The 24298-nt window shown below is 44.6% G+C and overlaps 1 protein-coding gene across 6 annotated transcripts in view; it reads right to left on the bottom strand.

Moving 5' to 3' along the window:
- Positions 1 to 4616: 4616 nt before the first annotated feature.
- PALLD (palladin, cytoskeletal associated protein) overlaps positions 4617 to 24298 on the bottom strand; it is an 805838-nt gene continuing 786156 nt past the window's right edge. For all 6 annotated transcript variants that reach the window (XM_029572712.1, XM_029572641.1, XM_029572802.1 and 3 more), the window contains 4 exons: positions 18537 to 18744; positions 14398 to 14563; positions 12659 to 12792; positions 4617 to 6728 (listed from right to left, as the gene is read on the bottom strand). In XM_029572712.1, the coding sequence (XP_029428572.1) occupies positions 6562 to 6728; positions 12659 to 12792; positions 14398 to 14563; positions 18537 to 18744 (675 nt within the window). In that variant the 3' untranslated portion in view covers positions 4617 to 6561. The remainder of the gene's footprint in view (positions 6729 to 12658; positions 12793 to 14397; positions 14564 to 18536; positions 18745 to 24298) is intronic.

Below are 24298 nucleotides of genomic sequence, written 5' to 3'. Positions count from 1 at the left end.
AGACAGGCAGAGACAGATCAAGACACAATTCAGGAAGGGTGCTCCAGGCGCATGGTGGCACAAGACAGCAAGCATGGAGTCTGGAATTAGGCATGGAGAAGAAGGGCACAGATTGGAGGTCACGAGGAGATGAGAGCAGAGGCAGTGTGAGACTGCAGAGGGAATACCCTTGTAGTTGGAAATAGTAATTTGAACTGAATGCAGAAGCAGAAAGGGAGGTGTGAAAAGAGGGGTAACATATTTGTAATAATGCTGGGGCAAAATACATTATGAATGCTGGATAGACTGCAGCAGAGGAAGATGATTCAGGAGCAGGCATGTGAAAAGGAGGTTGCAGTAGTCCAAATGTGAGGTGACAAGGATTTATTTAGTGTGATCAGAAAGGAAATGGTACATTTGGCGATGTTCAGAAAGAAGGGGCATGTTTTAGCAATGCTTTTAATGTGAGCAGAGAAGTAAAGAGAGAACCATCAAAGACAACCCCACAGATTTGGGCCAAGTAAACAGGAAGGATCCACCAAGACAGAAAACTGTGGAAGGGGGAACACGAGTTTGGGAGGAAATATAAGCAGTTCGCTCTTGGCCATGCTAAGGATAAGATGGCAGTGGGACATCCAGGCAACAATGTCAGATAAAGGAGCCGAGATGCGAGAGTAGATTCCAGATAAAAGACCCAGCACAGAGAGAGATTTGGGAGTGATTGGCACGGCGATGGTATTGAAAGCCCATGGCATGGGATCAGATCACCAAGGGAATGAGTGGAACAAGAAGATGGCCCAGAACTGAGCCTTGGAACACACGAACCATGCCCGTGAGGAGGGCGGGCAATTTTCAGAATGCTCTTTTACTCAGATGAATGGCTTTTGAACATTTCCCTGATCAAAATTAAGATTATGCTCATGTCATTGCATAAGACATGTTTTCCAGCAGAAATATCATTTATAGGTGCTTGGCCATTCCAAATGCTTGTGGTATTATAGTTGTTACAAGTTTGACGGTTAAGAGTTCATACTAATTTAATGTTATGGATTTTTGATCCAGCTGCTTCCTCCTGTTCCTTTGGGCTTTCAGGTCAGCCAGGGCTGACCCCTACTGGGGTTACTGTACCACGAGCTGTCATATGGAGATTTTACTTCTAGTGCTACCAGTAAGCATTTATATAGCAGTACAAGATGTATACAACACTATACAGACACAGTCTCTGCTCTACAGACCTTACAAACTAGTCAAGTCACACAGAGGTGAAAAAAGGGAGCAGTGATCTTCAAGTGTAGAGGAGTAGCCTAGTGGTTAGAGCAGTGGGTGCTGAACCAGGAGACCAGGGTTTGGGTCCTGCTGTTGCTCCTTGTGACCTTGGGCAAGGCACTTTGCCCTAGGTACAAAATTATAGGGTCATTTATCAAAATACTATAAGGTGTTTTTGCATGTGTTAAGGGCTTATTGCATGCGAAAAGTGCTGTTAATGCATGCAATAGCACCATAATGTATGGAGTGATGCAAATCTGAAAAGGGGTGGGCTTCCCATTTTGTGGGGTCCTATTGCACAGCTTTGATGCTGATTTTAGCTACACCTTTTTCAGTAGCAGTAAGCTGTGTGATAGCTTTATCACATTTTGTGATGTGTTCTCAAATGCTGGTTTTGGGGAGAAAAAAAGAGAGAGAGAGAGAGAGAACCTAGCCATGATGCCCTCACCCTAGATAGGTATTTATATCTCCATGGGAGGCCCACCTAGTAACTTGAGGTGAGGTTTAGTTTTTGTGTAGGAGGTTAGGGGCCACTTTGATATTCAAAGTGAGACGTACAAACAGAACAGTGGTCTCTTGTGAAGATTTGATGACCTTCAGAGTGAGGAAACTCTCTCAAAGATGAGATTTGTGCAATGTTCTCTCAAACTAGCTTAATGTTACCCAGGCTTTTGGTGCAGACTCTGTACCATTTTGGCAACCCTTCCTTCTTTGGACTGCCTTTATTTTGTTTATATCCTATTGCAGATACAGTGTCCAGAATTGGACAAAATACTCTAGATGAGATCTCATCAATAGTTTGCACAGAGATATTATCAGCTCCTTATTTTCTACTGGTAATACATCTCCCTATGTATCTTAAAATTCCTCTGGCTCTTGCCATGACCTTGACCCACTGTTTTGCAGCCTTGAGGTTTCCGGTTTAGTGCACCCTATCACGTACCAATCTATTAAATTTACTGTGTTCCAGATGCACAACTTTATACTTTTTTTTGGATTAAATCCTAGTTGTCATAAGCACTCCTAAAGCTTCCTTTCATCATGCCTCATTTTCTCATCTCCATCTGGCAAGACGATCCTGATGCAGATTTGAGTATCTTTCTAATATCTCTGCATTATAAATGGACCCAGGACTGATCACTGGGGCACTCCACTGATCTCCTCCTACCTTTCTATGGAGTTAACTTTATTACCTTTATCTTCTATTGCCCATCTCTCAATCAGTTTCTAAACCCATTTCCCATCCTTGGACCACCTCCAGGCTTCTTAGTAATTTTATCAGCCTCCTATGTCAGACAGTGTCAAAGGTTTTACTGAAATGTAAGAACATCCACTCACCCCTAATCTGAATCTTTGAGCACCCTGTTAAAGAAATTGATCAGATTTGTTTGACAAGATTTTCCTCTGATTAAAAAAAAAGAAAAACAACCCCCCCCCTTACTTCTTGGTAACTGGCTGGATTTGAGATATTCCACTATTTATTTTGTAAGTAGTGACTCCCTGAAGCCCAAATTTTAAAAGTACGGCGCACACAAAAACTGGGGGATACGCATGTGGCTGGGCCGTGCGTGCACCGAGCGCATTTTAAAAACAGCCCGGTCATGCACGTATCCCCCGGTACGTGCAGAAGAGGTGGGCAGGGCGGGGGCCAACTGGGACAGCGGCCATTAGGCCCTGTTCTGGGGAAGCACGTGCCAGCAGCCGGCCGTCACGCGGAACTTACTTCATCTATTGCAAGTAAGTTCCTTAATTGGAGCGGACTGGGAGGAAACTGGTGTAGGCCCGATTGCGTCACCACACGTATTTTTTTTTAAATCCCCCCTCCCCCTGCACGCGATGATATAAAAATCAGGCACGCATGTGCATGCGGGAATCGTATTTTATAACATGCATTATGCTGACTCACGCGTGGTATAAAATTGCCACGTCCTTGTGCATGCGCCAGGAACCACGATCACATGGACGTGCGTGGCAAGGTTTTAAAATTTGCCCCTTAATATATCTACATCTAAGGTCAGAGTAATTGGTCTCTAACTACCAGTATCCTTCCTACTTTCCTTTTTATGAAGAGGAACCATGTCTAGTTGTATCAGTCCTTTGGAGTCACTCCTGTTTCTAAAGAACAACATCACAGAACCATCAGTGGAGCTACCAGAATCTCTCTGAGCTTCCTTAATACCCAGGATGTATCCTATCTGGCCCCAAAGCGTGCGAGGATCGTATTTTATTGAATATTGAACAAAAATGTTTGTTCACTATTTCTGCTTTTTGTTTCTCATCCTACATGCATTTTCATCTTTAACTAACAGATGTAAAATATGTCATCACCTGGCTTTACTATCTTAGCTATTTCTCCCTCTATTTGTGTCTTTGATATTCTGTTTGTTTCCCTCAGTCTTTCCAAATATTTCTTTCCCATTCACCTGTTTTGCACAGTTGAATGCTGATCTTTGTGCTCTTACCTGTTCAGCCAGTTTCTAACCTCATTTCCCATCCTTGGACCACCTCCAGGCTTCTTAGTATTTTTATGAGCCTGCAGTTTCCAGTTTGGAAAAGCATATCGGTCTCTTTTCTTCTCTTACTTTTCTTTACTTTTTAATACAAACATGAGTTACCCTAAAATGTTTCCTTCAAGATTAGCTCACTAGTCTTCTACTTCACTTCGATCCTCCCACCCTACCAGGGCCTCCCTAAGGTACTCTTCCATCTGTACAGATGCCACCCCTAACCCGTGTGTGGCCTGTCACTGCCTTTGCTCTTATATTAGATCACACTGGTGGTCACTTGAGTTCAGGTGCTCACCTACCATGACTTTAGAACCACGTTTCCCATTTGTAAGTGCCAGTTCTACTGCTTTCTCCTCTTTTATGGGTTCTCATATCATTTGCCTGGGAGGTGTCCCCTTAAGGGAGTCTAGGACCTTCTTCTGTTTCGTCAGCAGAGGTATTGCAGTCAAAATCTGGCAAATTAAGATCTCCCAGCAGCAACACCTCTCTTCATTGTAATCTTGTAGATGTCTTTGACTACATTCCAGCCCATTTCCACTGTTTGTGCTGGAGTTCTTTAGATCACACGAATTTCCATTTTCCGGTTTAAATTCTATTCTCATTAAACCCAGATGTAATTATTTACTGGAAATAAACTTGCCAGAAAAAAAGATTATTTGACAAATGTAGCAAAAGTCCTTTTTACAACACAAAAAGGCAGTTTTATAGTGTTTTCTTTTAAGAATTCTGCTATTTCTTTTGTCCAGCATTGGAAGAGATGTTTTCAGTTGTAGAGCACTGAAACATGCATTTGTGATGAACTAATTTTGAATCCTGTACACATTTTTATCAGTGGTAAACCTTTCTCTAGAAAATGACAGCCACTCATTTATTTTACATTTATTGATCTTAAACTTGCATAGTATCAGCACAACAAACCAAAGAAGTGTATGACCATACTTATTTTTTTTTACTTTTATAAATACAAATGCAGGTGGCAGTAGAATGCAAGCGAAGCTAAGCAAAGAGCAAATTAGTAAGTTTACATTCAAGAAATTACTGGCAAATATGACGTACTTTTCTTTAAACTATAGGTAGACTAGTTCTACATGGCATAGATTGTGTAAAGGATACTAAAGTCATATAAGCAATACTTATAACTGTTATCAAAACCAGCACCAAACTATAAAGAACAGTATTACTTTATTACTGTGCTAAAGTAAAACATTAATTAAAAACCCAGTTCGTGTAAGTACAAAGAGCTATAAAGCAGGTAAGGCCTAGCTGTAGCGCAATATAATATGATGCGGGATATAATTACAAAAACAAAATAGAAAACGTTAAGTACTTGATTGATAACTGAGAAGAGCTAAAACATTTTGACACTTATTATAAATAATGAATAATAAATGTGCTTCATATAAGGAATACAGTGTTTTCCTTTCATAACAAAGGGACTCTCGTACCAGCAAAACCTTATACTTTTTCATGGCAATTCCGATTTGTTAGTCATGGGTTCAGACCTCCTGATGCGGTTGGTCCTTTCCCCTTGCATTCTGAAAGCAGTCTTGTTCACTTGTTTTTAGCTACTGTGGTTCAGCATGGCAGGGGGTGGTGGTGGTGTTGGGGGAACAGGGTAGGAAAGAAATACAGAAACCAAGCTTTCTAGTTACCACACGTACACATGCTGTGGTTAAAACAAAAAAAGATATATCTGCATGACACATCAGGTTTGGTCTACCTTTAATTTCTACATCCATCAAAGCGTCTAGTAAATTGCATCACGTGGCATAAACTCATCGCAGGCCTTTCATACTCAGTCCACGTTCAACTTGCTTTACATCCCTCCCCCCAAGTATTCACACAAAAATATTACACGGATTCTAAGCCATCTCCATGAACAGGCTTCTTTTCTTTTCTTCCCAAACTCTTCCGTCTGTCTTCAGCATTTCACACTTGTGAGTGGCAGTGTTCAGTGTGACTGGATTTTAGAGACTGCTCCCAGAGTAACTTTATAAGGTCCAGCCTTTCCCCACTCTTCTTCATATGGCTTTTGTTTTCTTTCGGTTTTGTTATATTTTCATGTGGGTTCAGAGACTCATTACTATGTTAAACCTCCATTCCTCCTAGTTCAATTGTATTTTAATTAGCCTTGAAATGTCCTTTAAATGACAATGGACCACATCCTAAGTGGCAGGAAGATAAATATTACAAGCTAAGGTGTCAGCCTCGATGCATGAGTGTCAATGCTCTAAGTATTAAGGCATACAATTGCTTTCTTATTGCAGAATGCAAAAGAATTTACAGAGATAAGGCATTTGCACAGATTACGGTTTTCCTTTCTTGTTCTTCCATATTGCACTTGTTCACTGTCACCGTCAGAATGCACTCAAACTCAGGAGAGCGGTGACCATACACCACTTTAACGTCCGTGACATTCCAGCTGTCTCGCATGACACATCTCATTACTTTAGGCGCTGCGGGATTTAAAGGCACCTGGTGGTACATAGCTGCATTTAATCGGCGTGAGCCTCTTTTCAGTAATATTTTGGCATGTATTTAATAAGGCATTTGTAACAGCTCCATCAGTGTAGGTATAGGAAACTGGATGGTGAATGTGACACTTTGTGCAGTGTGTACATGGCTGGTCATACATAGCAGCTGTTCATATTCCTAAACTTGCTATAAATAATAAGAATGAAAAGCTTAAGGTGTTCTGTATCTTTGTAACTGATGGTGCCTGCCTTTGTACATAAAGTGACATAGAAGTGTTGTCGGTCAAGGTGATGGCTTTCAGTGTAATCCGCTTGGATGGATCAATACGGCAGATCTACAGGTCATCGCTTTCCACTAACTCTGCCTGCATGTGGACAGGGTTTGCTTCAGGCTGAAAGGCTGCTTTGATGTCCAGACCTTGGTCAGAAAGTGCTGCATAGCGACTGGCAGAAGGCCGCACTTTTTTTGGCTTGGTGATGTGTGGCTGTTGCTGCCACTGAGCTGTTGAGAAAAAAAAAGTAAAATGTTAATCGTTTGGTCTCTCATTCACAAATCTGGACCTCTATTCTTACGGATCTCAAGTCATTATTTTTCCACCACAGTTGCAAGGTCTGACCTCTCCGTCACAAAAAAAAAAACCCCTCATCTGTGTCAGTTCTTTGCTTTTTTTGGAAACTGGTTTCAGTTAAATTTAAGTTTTGGAATTTAAGAAATGTTATGTTTCTAACAATGGAAGGTTGCTGATGTTCATGAAAATAATAATAAAAAAAAACGATGAAAATTCAATGTTCATAGAATGAACTACTATTAGAAGTCAGTTTCTTTCATCCATACATTTGGCAATTTATATACATAAAAAAATATCAAACTGACTAACTAAAACTGTGATTCCGTTCATCCATCACAAAATCTCCACATATTCTTAGTTCAGCTTGCTCTGATTTTCTGGGGAGTAAAAAGGGAAAAAAGAAAGCCAGAACCGATGTCTCTATTCCTTTTGATTGACAAGCTTTGGGCACCCTGCACCTTCTAATTGGATAATCATCCCTCTATGTACTTGCACAGGTAGAGATCCCATGGGATCTCCGCTAGTAATTCTGGCCTAGAGTTAGCACCAAGCCATGTAGGTTGGAGGAATGTACCACCCTGCCATAGCACTTCCCCCGGAGGTTGCTGCCATGGTACTTTCCTGCCTTCATAGGAGCAGCTGACTCTCAGGTTTAGTAGGGCATTTTTAGTTTGGAATAGGATGATTTGTTTTTTCGAATTCCCCTATGCTTAGCTGATATTGGTTACAACCTATGTTGGGTAGGTTAGGAAGTAAGAAAAACACACCTTCTGACCCTCATGAGAGGCTTCTAAGAAAACTAAAAAGTCATGGGATAGGAGGTGATGTCCTTTCGTGGATTACAAACTGGTTAAAAGACAGGAAATAGAGAGTAGGATTAAATGGAAAAAGGTAAACAGTGGAGTGCCTCAGGGATCTGTACTTGGAAGGGTGCTTTATAATATATTTATAAATAGAGTACAACAAGTGAGGGGATCAGATTTGCGGATGACACAAAATTATGCAGAGTAGTTAAATATCAAGCGGATTGTAATTAATTAAAGGAGGAGCTTGTGAGACTGGAAGATTGGGTGTCCAAATGGCAAATAAAATTTAATGTGGACAAGTGCAAGGTGATGCATATAGGGAAAAATAACCCTTGCTGTTGTTACACAATGTTAGGGTCTATCTTAGGTGTTACCACCCAGGAAAAAGATCTAGACATCATAGTAGATAATATATTGAAATCATTGGCTCAGTGTGATGTGACGATCAAAAAAGCAAACAGAATGTTAGGGATTATTAGGAAGGGAATGGCAAATAAAACAGTGGATGTCATAATGCCTATGTATCGCTCCATGGTGAAACTGCACCTTGAGTACTGTGTGCGTCACTTCTCATAAAAGATATGAGAAAGGGCAGAGAAGGGTGACCAAAATCATAAGAGGCATGGAATGGATCCCTAATGAGGAAAGGCTAAAGAAGGGGCGATATGATAGTCTACAAAATCATGAAAGAACTTGAACAGGTTAATGTAAATTAGTTATTTACTCTCTCAGATAATAGAAGGACCAGGGGGCACTCCATGAAGTTAGCAAGTAGCTCATTTAAAACTAATCAAAGAAAATTATTTTTCACACAGCGCATAGTTAAGCTGTGGAATTCATTGCCAGAGGATGTGGTTACAGCAATTAGTGTAACTGGGTTTGAAAAAGGTTTGGATAAGTTCTTAGAGGATAAATCCATAAACTGCTGTGACGGTAATAAATAAGCAATAGTAGCTTGTGATTTATCTTATGTTTGGATACTTGTGATCTGGCATGTCAACTGTTGGAAACAGGATGCTGGCCTTGATAGACCCTTGGTCTGACCCAGTCTGGCAATTTCTTATGTTCTTACACAGTGATTGGTAGGAAGAAGTTAGGAGAGTGGAAGGATACTATTTGGAGGAGAGAGGAGAAACCTGAAGCTCCCCACAGGAGTGTTTGCCAAGGAGAAACAGGAAAGAAGAGATTTCAGAATCAAACTGTGGAGCACAGGAAGAGGAGCCTTATATTCTATACAGGAAGAAAGGGCACACGTCGCAAGAGACTAAGTGGCCAAAGACATAGATCACATTGGCTTTTATTTATTGAAGAGAGTATGGATGTGACAAGAAGAAAAATGTACCTGGTTCCATTTAATTACTCTTGATCAAGTTGAACAGTAAACTTTTTATTTTGGAACTCTCCACTCATGTGCCTGGCCTGATTATTGAGTGGAGGAGTAGCCTAGTGGTTAGAGCAGTGGGCTATAAACCAGGAAACCAGGGTTTGAGTCCTGCTGTTGCTCCTTGTGACCTTGGGCAAGTCACTTTACCCTCTATTGCCACAGGTAACATCAGGCTAGGTTGAGAGAGCATTGCACAAATCTCATCTTTGTATGAGTTTCCTTACTCCAAGGGTCATAAAATCTTCACAAGACAGCACTGTTCTGTTCATACAACTTACTTTGAATGTCAAAGTGGCATGTGAAAATGCCTTATAGCATTTTGATAAATGACCCTATTAGATTGTAAGCCTTCTGGGGATAGGGAAATATCTACAGTACCTGAATGTAATCCACTTTGAAGCGCTGAAAAAAGTGTGAAAAGCAGAATATAAATAAATTATTGGCAATCTCCAGTACAGAGGCTGAGGATACAGAAAGAGGCATTTACACTATGCCTTGGGTCCTGGAGGGCAGCCGACAGCCCGAGTGCAGGAGATCGCTCCCAGACCCCCGCTGGACCACCAGGGACTTTTGGCAAGTCTTGGGGGACCCTCCTGTCCCCCACAGCCCCTGTCACATGGTAGGAGCAATGGATGGCTGGTGCCATCCCCACGGCGGCATCCCCATGGGGGGATGCCGCCGAGAAACCCTTCCTGGACGCCATCTCCTTAGGTGCGCACGCAGGAGCCGCACTTATTGAAGGCCTTTTCCCGCCACTGAAGGCTCCGCCTTACTCCTGACGTCAGACTCTGTGGCCTATGTAAGGCCGCCACGGAGCCCAGAACTTTGCCTTGCAACGGGGTTCCTTGCGGTTCCCAGTTGCTCCAAGCCCTGGAGTGTGCTATTGCGTTAGCAGCTCCGTTCCTGCCTAAGACTTGCTACGCTTCTGTGTCCAAGTCCTGTCTTTGCTCCAGCTTGGTCCCAGTAACCTGTCTTGCTTCAGTTCCAGCTTGGATCCAGTTCCTGTCCTGCTTCAGTTCCTGCCTGATTCCAGATCCCTGCCCGTCTACTTCAGCTCCAGCCTCCGTGATCTCCTAAGTCCCAGTGGCCGGGCTCCTACGGGGGGATTGGCCACGCATTTTCCTCATGCTATTACCCCTTACTGTATAAGAGGTAAAAACAGCGTGTCGAAAACGCGCGGCCAAACGCATCGGCCTGTAAGGAAGGGGAGTGACTGCAGATGTATACAGAGGGCAAGATCTTAAAATCTACGCGCGGGCATAGATTTGTTTGCACAACCCGGCGCGAACAAATCTACGCCTGATTTTATAACATGTGCGCGCTGCCGCGAGCATGTTATAAAATCCAGGCTTGGCGCGCACTGAGCAGGAGGGGAGCCCCGATGGCTTTCCCCGTTCCCTCCGAGGCCGCTCCGAAATTGGAGCGGCCTCGGAGTGAACTTTATTTCGGCTACCCCCCACCTTCCCCTCCCTTCCCCTATCTTAACTCACCCACCAGCCCTAACTAAATCGTACCCCCTACCTGCCCGAGGCAGGCGTAACTTGCGTGCGCCGGTTTGCCATCCCCCAGCACAGGCTGCTGTGCCGGGGGATTCGGCCCCGCCCCTGGACCGCCCCCGAACTGCCGCCACGCCCCGGGACCCACCCGCAGACCGCCTCCACGCCCCGGGACCCGCCCCCTTCCCGTCCCTTTCATAGGCTTGCACGCACCGCCAAGCCTATGCAAAATAGGCTCGGCGCGCGAGGGGCAGATTCTCTCAGGTTACGCGCGTAGCCTTTGAAAATCTGCCCCAGAGTGTCCCTGAGCTTTTTAGTATTTCCCCTGAGACCCTGCAATTGATGCAAACTACCTGAGTCTCGGAGTGAAATCCTCAGAGTTCCCAGGTATGTTGCTCATTTCTAGGCTTTCTCTCTTTGTTCCACCATATGGAATAGACGTCCCTCAGAGGGCCAAGATATCTCTTCTCTCTCTGCCTTCCTATCTAAATTCTAATCCTATTGTGTAGGGCCATGGCATAGTTCAGAGATCTGCAGAGGGGTCTCTTCTGGGCCTTTGGTCAACAGGTATTCTTGTCATTATTTTCTTGCAGTGGATTTTACTTTGCCACAGTTTCGCCAAGGAAGAATGTTATTAATTTCTTAAGACCTGATGGTATCTGTTTTCGTTATGGCACCACAAAGCTCTCTTTGTGCTTCAGAACAGGCTTCTCAAAACTCCGTATAGGTTGGTCCATCTGTGCTTGCAGAAGGGAGGCTGTTTTACTGGGTTTCAAAACTTAAGGGTTACATTTTCAAAACCATAGGGGATAATTTTCAAAGGAGCTACATGCAGAAATGTAACGTACTGTCGTAGCAATTTTTCAACAGCCATTTACTCGAGTAAAGTGCATTTATATGCATAAATCCCTGTTATATCCATGTAAATAATTTTGAAAATTACCCCTTACTGAGGACTCGGGCATGTTAAATAAGGACTTACATGTGTAGCTCATTTCTATGTGCTCGGTGTAGATTATTGGCCACCTATAAAGAAGCCCGGAATTTCATTATGTGCATAAATATATCTGAGCTAAAAAGAAAAGGGCATTTCGGGGGGCAGGCTGATAAGGCATGCACGTAAACTGAATTTTCAAAACGTTAGGTGGGAAAACAGCAGGCTATTTGGGGTAGATTTTCAAAGGGTTGCATGCGTAAGATACGCGCGCAACCCCCAAAAACCTACCCCTGCCTCCCCCTGCGCACGCCGAGCCTATCTTGCAAGATAGGCTCAGCGAGGCGCGCAAGCCCCGGGACGCGCGTATTTCCTGGGGCTTGCAAAAAGGGGTGGGGCGTGGGCGGTCCGGGGGGGGGGTTAGGGGCGTGGCCTGAGCCTCCAGGCACAGCGGCCATTTGCCGCTGTGCCTGGGATCGCGGGCCGGCTGTTGGCGCGCATAAGTTACGCCTGCCGGGAGTCAGGCGTAACTTCTTCAACAAAGGTAAGGGGGGGTTCTAGGTAGGGCTGGGGGGCAGGTTGGGGAGGGGAAGGTGCGGGGGGGGGGGAGGCGGAGGGAACGGAGGCAGGCTGCGCGGCTCGGCGCACGCAAGTTGCACAATTGTGCACCCCCTTGCGCGCGCCGACCCTGGATTTTATAACATGCGCACAGCTGCATGCGCATGTTATGAAATTGGGCGTAGATTTGTTCGCGCCAGGTTGCACGAACACATCTGCACCCGCGCGCAGGTTTTAAAATCTGCCCCTTTATGTATATAGCTTTACGCATCATTTTACACTGCTTATGGCTAGACACACATATATTTAACGGCATAGCAGTGCGATCTTCAAAGCCAACTTCTGCGTGTACCTGAGGTTTGAAAATCAGGTTGGTTTTGTGCATGTTTGAAATCGTATGTGACTCCCTTGCAATTAGTCTCGCTACTGAATTTACCCCACCACTTAATGTGTAGGGTGATGCACTAAAACCCAAGAGGAAATGGAAAATGGTTGTGATGGCCCCTGCAGGCCACAGAGCGGCAGTGAGGAATAATCTTGGGGGAGACTTTCCTCTAGCGCTCGAGGGCTGACAAGTTGACCTGATTCAACTGGACATGCTAGTGGGATGGCAGGTTGAAAACGGAGGTAAAGATGAGAAGGGAAGAAGCATGCAGCAATTTAGTGTGTAAGAACAGCGACTTACGATAAACATCCAGCCTGGCAGTGCAGGCCACAATCCCAGCTTCGTTCTTAGCTGACACGGTGTACCAACCAGCATCTTCTTTTGTTGTCCCTTGTATCAGCAGGCAAATATAGCCATAGTTATCCTGGTGCATGCTGAGGAAAAATAAAGAAAATGAACAACTCAAAACCTAATGAAACCGAAGCTTTGCACACAAAAGGAATCTGGTTTGAAAGCGGCAGAAAGCTTTCCATCCGCTCTGTTTTGATCAAAAACAGGGTGAGGCATGCGGTGATCGTGTACACAATCCAGTTGTTTCTTTTACACACATATTCCTCAGAATTAGGAAACAAATGCTTTCTAGAATTATTTCGGAGAGCCCAGTATTTTTTTAAGAATAGTTTCGGAGGGCCTAGTTTAAATGTAGCCACCAGTGCACTCTCTCTATGGGTTTCTTCAAATGCCATTAGGAGATATCGGTTCTGCAAAAATGAGGGGAAAGCTCGAGAACAGTTGAATCCCAAAACTGTACTAGGGGAACCCGAGCCAGTTTGGTGTTCAGGATATCATCAATGAACTTGCATAAGATAAATTTACAATATAAAACACTCTATATAAAACACTGTGCTCTGTGCACGGTTGTGTGTTGCCATGTCCACTGAGCCAACGTTGCACGGTGCTTCATGGATAGGGTCTTTCTTTTCACAAGCATTGATGGCTGTACTCAGTGCTTTTCCTACAGACCAAGGGTGTGAATATTCCCATTGGCTTCTCCAAAATAGCTTTTCTTCATTTGTTGTTTTCCAGTGGGGTTTTTTTTTTTTTCTTATCTCCGTCAATGCCACTATGTTCTGGCACTGCCATATATTTTAATTCTTAGATCCAATCCCCTACAATTCCCCCAAATCCCAGGAGAAGCCAGATATTTGATCATCCCCACACTAGCTGCCAGTGATCTGCGATGGCTGTGTTAAAAATGTCATTGCAACCGTGGCATGAACCAGCCCCATGCGTCTACTGACACTTTTCTGAACAGTGCTGTTCGTAATGGCTTGAGAAAATTACCAGACACCTGGTTGAAGAATCTCATTCACGAGATGCTCAATGTTAACATTTCTGGATTCGTTTCAGGCTGTGAAACCTTCTCTTGAATTGGCATAAAAATTACCCATAGATAAATTGCTTCAGCTTTCAGACAGGTTCTTTCTTCAGATGGAACGTTTGTAACGGCCTGGCTGTCTCACCAGGACAAAGTTTGCGGGGACTTTTTATCTGCGGACCTTTTGCCGGTTTTCAAAGCAGAAACTTGCCATAGGTACGTGATCATTTGCCTCTGCTTTTTGTCTGGGTACTTTTTTTTTTTTTTTTTTTAATGGCAAATAATGCACGGAGATTTGAAAATACAGTCTGTGTGTCCCCTTTTCTTCCCCCGACCTAAGCCCGCTCCCGGGAACGACCTCCTCTGAACACAGCTAAACGTGTGTGTGTTGGAGAGCGCCGAATTTAATTACAGCAGCATTGAGGAAAGGCCATTTTCAGGCTGCAGCTTTACCCGTCTATGTATGTGGCTTTGAAAATTGTCCTCCACAGGCCTGATTCACTAAGCTTCTCCCCCACAGACACAGAAAAGGAGAACCAGGCCCTTTCAGTGTATGTGCTCTATGGATCTCCACAACGTTACATGGTATTTAATGGGTCTGGGTTTCTTTCAACACACTGAACCACATTTCTGCTCTTCATAATGTTTTAATTGGTCCAACCTCACTCTGTCTGTGTTGTAAGTGAGCGACTCATTTTCCTTCTTCCAGAATATTTGGGGGGGCGGTGCCCCTGAGACACGGCACTCCAGTCGCACGGGGTACCCCTCAGCCACACCCGTGTTTTGCAGCTTCTCCACGAACACAGGGGGCTTGTGTGCATCTTTAGCTGTAAACAGGGGGGGGAAAAAAGAGTGTAATTAATGATTTTTAAAATACGTTTTGTGCATTTTCTACATATTTAGTTGAGAGATACAGCTGATGGTAATCAGCACTTTTTTTCTGTTTAAATCCTGCCCTCAATTTGTTTTGCTTGATTTGGACAAACCTGCAAAGCTCCAGAAATATTCTACAGGCAGAACTGTTGCTATTGTAGGAAGGATTCTGCTGGAGTGAAAGAGTAACTATCTGAGTCGCTTTTTCCGAAGTGTGAAGTCAGCCGGTCAGCTCTTTGCGGGCAGTGTCATATGGGGCTTGGAACCAATTTGCACTAGAACTGGAGTTCAGAACAAATATTTGAGGGGTCAGCAGGGCGAGGAGCACTAGCGACACACTGGTCATGGAGAAACTGCAGACTGTGGTTTTCAGATGTGTAATGATGCGACACTCAACTATGGGGGCAAACCACAGGGATGGGGTAGGAACCAGCGCATAATGCTACTCACTAGCATCCTAGAGGTTTTTTGGAAAAGAAAAATATATTCTTTTTTTGGTCCTGATTTCATCTCTGCTTTCTTCTGATTTGCAACAGGGTGAATGTTTTTCTATTGAGCTCTACGGTCTGTGCATGTAAAACTGGCCCCGAAACCCTAGACCACCACCAAAACCTCACCATGAGTTACTAGCTGGCCCTCCTGTAGTGGTATAAAGAGTTGACTACAATGTGTTCCACCCCAGAGGCTCTCTCTCTCTCTCTACCCAAAGCAGAATTCACAGTCAATATCACAAATTCAGTTTCAGACATATTGCACAGTTTAACACTAGAAAAAAAAGGTGTAGTTATTTCTGGCAATAATGTGCACTACACTATCACACATTGTATTAATGCCCCTCATTTTCATAGGTCCCACCTAACTCCTCCCCTTTGAATAAAATTTTCAAAATTTGCATTCACGTCGCACGATACCCTATCTTTGATGAATGACCCTGTTGGTTTGCTGCTCTTCCTAGTTTCCATTTCTGCTGTTTTGAGCTGATTCATTTTGTTGTTTTCATCTCCCACCTTTGCTATGCTTGGGGATGGCAATTTCAGTGGCCACCTCCTGCCATTCCCACCCTCTAGTTTAAATGCCTGATAATGTATGCTATGAATTTCTTGCTTAGCATCTTCTTTCTAGTGTCTGGTTTAAGAGTGTCTGCCACTTCTGAGGCCATTATACCCCTAATATAGTCAAGTAATTTGTGTGACCTTAATTTTACCACAGATTTGTTTTTTTCTGTGAATATTTATTTTAAAAAATGTTCTTTACCACTTCATCGGCCCCACTGGGTCATCCAAAGCCTTGTTTAATAAAAATTGCAACATAAAAAAATTACTTCCATAGCACTCTATCCACTCCTCCCAACCTTTTCAACATCCACTCTCTACCCCCTTTCTCATCAGAATGAAACAATATATCGCCGTTTCCAGTTGTGCATCAAGGTTGATGGTTTTATCTGGTGCCAAGCTCAAGCAATTCAACCTATGGCTGACTTTATAGTAAATCTTGCATAGAAATAATTGATGAAATGCTCTTGATCACAGAAACTTCCTATAAAGTCTTTCCTACAGTGGGGTCTAAGATTTGCCATTACCCCTTGATCCCTGGGATGGAGAAGGGCAGTAGGATTAGGAGGCAGATAGGCAGCAAAACAAATATTTCCACTTACACATCTGGGTGGGCCTGGCTGCTATTCACAAGTAAAACCACTTAGCTGTTTTCTGGCAAGTCAATTTTCTTTTAGCGCACCTTCACCTCACGGACAGAATGGTGAAAACGTAATCCTGGAAAAGGACTTTATTCATCCAAGCACCTCTCTGAACACCATAGCTGACAGCGAGAGATCCGACTCCTTTGAACGATATTGCATAGAGGCTTGTCCCAATCAAATACAACTTGTATTCCAGAAACATCCATACAGCACGGTCTAGTCGTCTTTTCTTTCGTTTGGATCTAGCAGAAGTATCACTTTTGTCGCCATGGGCCAACACTGATGTGGGCAATATCCACCAGAACAAAGGTCTCATCAGCGCATTCATCAACTGTTAATTTATATTCTGCCATGTTTTAGAAATGTTTCTACATAATTCTCTACACCTCCTGTGTCAGGAGGCAGCAACAAGAAAGGCAACCATAGATCCGAGGCCCTGACTGGCACAAAGATGGCATGCAGGGGAGATGCTATACAAGAGAGGTGTGTGGGCAAGAGAGGCTGAGGCGAGGTGCAGGATAGTGGTCTCCAAGTTCCCAATAAGATAGCTGTCAGGTCTGAGCGCAAGGTCACCAATCTGGACTTTTTAGGTATTAGCCCACCTTGGCATATCCATTACTGAAATGATTACTTGGGCTTGCTGGTTCCTTGGATAATAGGTGAATGAATGTATAGATACTGCATAGATGCATTAAACATCTTGGCTCCAGACTCTTGTTCCAGTTCAGGGATCCCCAACACTGAAATTTGCCCTGACACATCAAGGGTTGTTCTCATTAAGGCTATGAGAATTGCCGGAAAAGAGAGATTTGCTGAGATCAGCTCAGTTCCTCGTACAGGATGCTGCTCTTCATTACCCAAACCATTACACATATGGAAATCTCAGCAGCAGTAATTTCATTCCAAACAGGCAAAAGAGATGAATGACTGAAATACTTTTTCTACTCCCTCGAGCAGACAGCAGTGGGGAAGAGTGTTTCTTCTGCGTCTTGCAGAGGCCACATGAACAGGAGACGTACATCAGGGACACATCAGTAGTTAGTGTTCTCCAACTAACCCTTACTACTAATAGGTGAGCTGAGTCAACAAGATGATGGGTTTGCTCAGGGGCCAAGCAGTAAATTCACAAATTGTCCACATTCATTCCAAATAGTACCTCCCTTATCTTCCCCTCCTCACTAAACATGTGCACACAGTCACCTCCACATGCTAAAACAGTGTTAAAATGGTATTTGCTGGCTAGTTGATATATTAAATTCAACTGTAGTTTTTTGCAGTAAAATATCAAGCTGTAATTCAGTCAATGAATGGCAGCGTAGTGTAGTGGCTAAGTCTAGAGGAGGGTTACCATGAGGCGGAGTCAATAAATAAGATGAATTTAAACAGTTTTGATGCCATGCATAAATTCACCTTATTTATTGACCCCCATGTCATGCAATAGTTCATAGTCTGCATCATGAGCCTAGGACCAGTAGTTTTCACTTCTGGTTCTTGAAGCCACAGACAGGTCTGGTTGCCACAGTAACCAAACTATGCAAATGAACCCATTCTTGCACCAAGTGGAAAGAAATATGTCTGATTCTTCAGAGCAGATATCCTGACTAGCAGGCCTGATTGTGGCTTTTGAGAACCCAGCCCTAGGTTAGACTTAAAAGCCTAAATATGTAGACCATGAAGGAGAGGAGGAAGGGATCTGGCAAGAGACAGTGAAATGTCTCACAGTTATAAATCAGGAAGTAGAAAATATTTAGAAAACTTGGGCAGCAGTCAAATATTTTTAGGTGACAGGAAAATTATTTTCCTTAAAACACTTTTTTTTCATGTTTTGGCCCTGTGTTATCTATTTTTTGGGGGCAGTGGTTTGCATATTTTGCTCATTTTTTCCTTCAGTCTCTTTTCCTCTTCTTCCCTCAATGCAGCCATTATCTTCCCAAACCTTCCTCCAGTCTCTCTTTGCCTCACCTCCACTCCAGCTACTTTCCTCACTCCCTCTCTCCCTCTCTCCCTCTCTCCCTCTCTCCCTTCATCCACCATCTCTCCCTCTGCACTTCTTTTTCCTATAGCTTCTCCATCCAGCCTTTCTCCTTCACCCCTCCTTTCCTCCCTTCAGCTCTCAACTGGAATTTTAATTGTTTGATTTAAGCTTGCAGCGCTTTACTGTGCAAGGCATGCATACAACATGACGAATATGGAATCTCAGCAGCGGTGAGCGATGACACACAGTCATGTACCTGCAACGATGAGCTCCAGGCTGAAGGAGTTCTGACCAGCACGGTTGGTGGCAACACAGGAGTAGATTCCTGCGTCCCTGGCTGTGACGGGCTCTATGATCAGGGAGTGGACGCCATTCTCACGCACCAGCATTTTGTGAGAGCTGTCTGGGCGAACTGGTCTGCCGTTCAGTTGCCAGCTCAGATCGGGAGTTGGTAGTCCACTGACCTTAAGGGTAAAAGAAAAACACATAGCACCAGTTCTATTAATACAAACCCGAACAAAGAATGATGCTCTGTGTGTTCTTGCAAAGAGGAGATCCAGTTGGTCAAAACTATGTGGGTAGTTGCAAAGTCCTCAGGTACTTTTCCCCGTGGACTCTGCACCAGCTCTCAAAGGGAAAGGTAGGTATGTACTTACTCTATGAAACTGCCTAGAGGAAAACTATCTACAGAGATTTTCACCGGCTTTTTTTGTCGCTGCTTTTTCCCTGAATTCATATCTAGTTTTGAAAATGCAAAACTGTCATTTTTGCCTCTCCCAAGCTAACTCCACCTCTGATCCTACCTACTTTTTCTGTGGGGAAAAGAGTGCATTATTGATCCCTGCGTGTACATTTACCTCACATACAGGGTGGGCAATTTTAAGACATCCCTTTTATCCGGGTAAGCAGCTTTTGAACATTTCCCTCACAATAAATACTTAAAGGTTAATATCCAGAGGGTTGCATGCGTGAAAATAGCATATACATGCATATGTAGCATGTACATATATGCTATTTTATAAATGAGAAAATGCATTTCATGCACACATTTTACTGGGGGGAAAAGGGCAGACTAGAGGGATTCTGAGCTGGGGTTCAGAAGGATGAATGTAGTTGCTATTTTGTAAAAGATATGGGGTGAATTTTAAAAGAGTTGCTCACGTTAAAAGGCCCATATACGCAGGAATCTAGGCCGAGCACGAGCAACTCGATTTTAAAATGGCCCAATTCTGCACGTATATGTGCGAACGCAAGCAACCCGACATGCAGATAAAAGGGGCGGAGAGAGGACATGCCAGGGACATTCCAGGGAGGGGCCAACATTTACGCGTGTAAATCTGGATTTTAAATCCCAAGCCCGCTGCGTGCATCAGGCTATCTGCACTTATTTTACTTCTGCTCTTAATGAGGTCTGAAGAGAACTTCTTTTAGACCAAAAACCACTGGGTGAGAGGTCTGGGAAAACAGGGGGAGGGTGCAGGCTGAAGAACCAGAGGGATCTGGATGATCTAGAGAGGCTAGGCAAACTGGTGTACTAATAGGGCAAACTGGCTATTTCCTTTGGGGCAGAATTTAAAACCTATGCACGCGGCCTACATTTGTGAGCGCTACCCAGAGCGCACAAATGTACGCCGCCGCGCGCATGTTATAAAATCCGGGGTCGGCGCACGCAAGGGGGGTGCACACTAGTGCACACTAGTGCACCCCCTTGCGTGCGCCGAGCCCTAGGGGAGCCCAGATGGCTTTCCCCGTTCTCTCTGAGGCCGCTCCGAAATCAGAGCGGCCTCAGAGGCTCAGAGGGAACTTTCCTTCGGCCCCCACCCCCACTTCCCCTCCCTTCCCCTATCTAACCTGCCCCCCAGCCCTACCTAAATCCCCCGGAGGCCTCGGTCCCGCCCCCGCCCCGCCCATTTTTCAAGCCCTGGGACATACGCGCGTCCCGGGGCTTTATGCGCGCCACCGGGCCTTTTGAAAATAGGCCCGACGCATGTAAATCCTCCTGGATTTACGCATGTAGGGCTTTGAAAATCTGCCCCTTTATGTGTGCATGTTTTAAAATCTGCTTTGCTACATGCGTTAAAGCCGACAAATACCTAAAGAAGATATATGAATAATGTTTGCTCACGTAACCGCTTAAAATTAAGAGCTCACATATGCGCATTAGATGTATTTTAAATAGTACGCGGACACTTGCTCGGATGATTTAAAACTCCAGTATATGTGGGTGCATGCGCACTCGATTTAAAGTTACTGTCTGCATGGAAATACATTATCACACTTATTCATACACTTTCACATCTGCTAATTGACTTGCACAAGTGAAATTGGACATGTCTGTCCGCAGTTTTTGGTGGGAGGTCAGGATGAACTGGTGGGGGTTCAGGGTGACGTGCTAGAGGGTCTAGGTGAACTGGCAAAGAACTGGGTGAACTGTGGAGGTCTTGGCGAACTGGTGATTCTAGACACATGTAGAAGTAAATATTTTCAAAACATGAAGCGCACATAGGGGTAGATTTTCAAATAGCGCGAATTGGCCTACTTTTGCTGGCGCATCAGGCGCCAGCAAAAGTAAGCTGGATTTTAGTAGATACGCGCAGAGCTGCGCGTATCTACTAAACACCTGGATCGGCGCGCGCAAGGCTATTGATTTTGTATAGCCGGCGCGTGCCGAGCCGCGCAGCCTACCCCCGTTCCCTCCGAGGCCGCTCCGAAATCGGAGCGGCCTCGGAGGGAACTTCCTTTTGCCCTCCTCTCACCTTCCCCTCCTTTCCCCTACCTAACCCACCCGCCCGGCCCTGTCTAAGCCCCCCCCCTTACCTTTGTCGGGGGATTTACGCCTCCCTCTGGGAGGCGTAAATCCCCGCGCGCTAGCGGGCCTCTTGCGCGCCGGGACGCGACCTGGGGGCGGGTACAGAGGGTGCGGCCACGCCCCCGTACCCGCCCCCAAAACGCTGCCGACACGCCCCCTAAACGTCGCGACGACCGGGCCCGCCCCCGACACGCCCCCGACACGCCCCCCTCGGAGAACCCCGGGACTTATGCAAGTCCCGGGGCTCTGCGCGCGCCGGTAGGCCTATGTAAAATAGGCTCACCGGCGCGCAGGGCCCTGCTCGCCTAAATCCACCCGGATTTGGGCGGATTTAGGCGAGCAGGGCTCTGAAAATCTGCCCCATAGATAGTAACTTTCAAAGGGGCGCACGAGTGCACGTTGATGCAGGTACATTGGCACATGCCCAGGGACATGGCAATTTTATAGCATATGCGCCCGTTCACGCATATGTTAGAAAGTAGCCTGGATGTGCGTATGTGTGTGCCCTATTTTGCAACTGGGTGCATACAGCCATGGACATCTGGGTATGATGTGTGCAAATTTGAGAATTTTATAACCGGTCCACGCCATGTCTAGTTTCACCAGTTCGTCCACCAGTTTCCCAGTGTAGAGCTAGGTCCTACAAGCTCCTCTGGTTTAATAGCCTGCACTCCCTCCAGTTACCCCACAGGGATGTCTGCTGTTTTTTGTTTTTTAAACTTGCACCTCCTCTATGCGGCCCTGGACCTGGGCACACGCCCAGGTGTGTGTAAGGTTTTACACACTTCATCTCTTGGCTTCGCCCTGCAGTGCCCCACCTCGCCCCTTTTTTGAATCGGGGGTGAAATATCTGCGCATAAGGAGATGCGCACGCATGAGGGTGGCTTTTAAAATCCGCTGGGCGCGCGCATGTCCACATCTGCGCACATCTCCCAGTTTTGGCATGCGCCGAGCTTTTAAAATTTACCTTATACTTTATAAAAAAAATATACCTGTCTCTGTATATAATTCTGGGCGTTTATTCGCACAGTGTCATGGTTATTTTGCAGATAACATTTATGCACATGTAGTCTATACAATAGATAGAAAAGGTATGCACTTTCTTTCATTGGAAATATACGTGCAGACTTTCAGAGCAGAAATATAGGGTATTTTATAAAGTGCAGCACCCATAACTCAGTTTATAAAATGCTAGGATTAATCTCTGCATGTCCACTTACACATGCAAATGCTGAGTGAATTGCTTTCTTCTACAATATGGGCTTGAAATATAATCGGAAATTTTAAAGTGAATTGCTTGTGTGAGAATAATATGAAGATCACATAGAATCAGTCTATTTTACGGCTATTTTTTTTTTTTTTTTCATTTCGTACCTCTCCTCTAACTCCACACCTCTCCTGAAAGATGTACTGAGTAAATCAAATCCATATGAGGGATAAAATATAGGTTGAACCCTTTGTCTTGTCATTAAGCTCTTCCCTTACCATGTGCAGCTGTTCTGCCTCCTCGAAGCCAGCGAGCATCACTTTCATGGCCCGGCTGAATTCCACGGACCCCCCGACAGCCAGGTGACTCATGTTTCTACTGCTAAGTAATACTGCCACGTCTAAACACAACGGTTCCCTTGGGTACTATGTGATTTTAACAAGCTTTTCTCCAACACAAAGGTTATCAGTGGGATTTGGAAAATGTGTTCTCATAAAGCAGAATGTTGGTATGACAGGATTTTGTAGGGATTAAGGGAATCCATCATACAACATCAAGAAAGGCTTGAACTGTGCACTAGCAAGGCGCAAATAACCCTTTAAAGGGAACACAAGTACAATGTTTTGGTCTATGTAGCTTCATGTTGTCCAAGTGTTATTTAATGGTTAAGAATACTAATGCTGGCTGGCAGTGAGTGATGTGGGAATGCTACTACAATAGGGAGGCCTTACAGAACAATTGTGTATGGGAAAGAGAACTGGAAGGAGAGGAGTTGCTGAATTACAAAAGGGTTTTGTTGGGCCTGTCTGGTGGCTTGTGGCAGTGCTGTGTACTGGCATGCAGAAGGACCTGGGTTTGATTCCTCAGTCAGGTCTTGGTTGGCTGAGGGGAGGGAGCTCTAATCATTGTGCTTCAGCAACTCCCAGTGGCTAGCCTTAGGGCTCTTGATTGCACAGTTTAGGAAGAAGCTCTGGTGCATGGCCATCAGCTGCTGCAGTGACTGGGTTAAGTAAATTAGGAGAGCAAACGGGGGAGGGGGGAGTTCCTGAGTCCTTGCAAATGAAGACTCATGGTGCAGGTTCTCAGCTGAGCTGAAAGTGCAAAGGAGCAGAAAGAAACCAATAGTCCCACCAAAAAGAGAGGACTTCGCCTGCTCAGTTTTTACTTAGTGTCCTCATTCTTCATGTGAGCTTTTCTTCTCCAAAACTGATCCTCAAATGAAATGTTGTTGTAGTGGAATGAAAAGTCTGGGATGATTTCTTGTAACAGTGATGTGTCAGCAGAAGTGGGTTGCCAGACAGTTCCAGATCATCAGAGGCAGGCTAAACCAATTGTTTTCATCTCATTTAGGAAGATATTCACATGATCTAGGGGCCACCATTTTAAAATTAAAAAATGTGCTCTGATAACCTAAAGTTTGGACCCTAAAATCACAAGGCTCCTAACTTTGAGTGTCTTAAATGTGGGTGGGGCTAGACAAAGGTTGGGAAAACCAAGTTAACTGCTCGGCAGTGATTTCCAGCTCCTAAAGTTAGGAGAATCCATAGTAAGCCTGACATTAGGGGCCTCAGTTTAGGCTCCTAACATTAAAGTTAGGCACCTATTTTCAGCCTGAAATTTAGAGGCCTAAAATCAGCAGAAAATAGACGCCTAACATTGACATCTAAATTTGAGCACTCAGCGCTCCTTCAATATCGGATTCATTGTATGCATGGTTAGTAAGTCTGATTCACCCAAGTTTTGAGAACCTCTTTGCATCTCCGTTAGTTGGTTCTTAGTCAAACACCTGGGGTAAAGAGTGTAGGAGTGGAGCACCCCTGTGTGGTGGCTGCATTGGTATACTCCTATCTGCCACATGTAGGCTGAGTGATAGATCAGTGTGTGGTATGTTTGGTTGGAAGATGGAGAAGGGTCTATATTTTGTATTGGTTCTCTTATTTCTTGTGGGCCGCAACGGTTATCCCTGTCTGCACAGGATAAGAAGGATACCTGGTTGGTGAGA

The sequence above is a fragment of the Rhinatrema bivittatum genome, chromosome 1 (assembly GCF_901001135.1).
Source record: "Rhinatrema bivittatum chromosome 1, aRhiBiv1.1, whole genome shotgun sequence".
NCBI lineage: Eukaryota > Metazoa > Chordata > Amphibia > Gymnophiona > Rhinatrematidae > Rhinatrema > Rhinatrema bivittatum.
The sequence above is the reverse complement of the archived record's forward strand: the minus strand, read 5'-3'. Positions and strand labels throughout refer to the sequence as shown.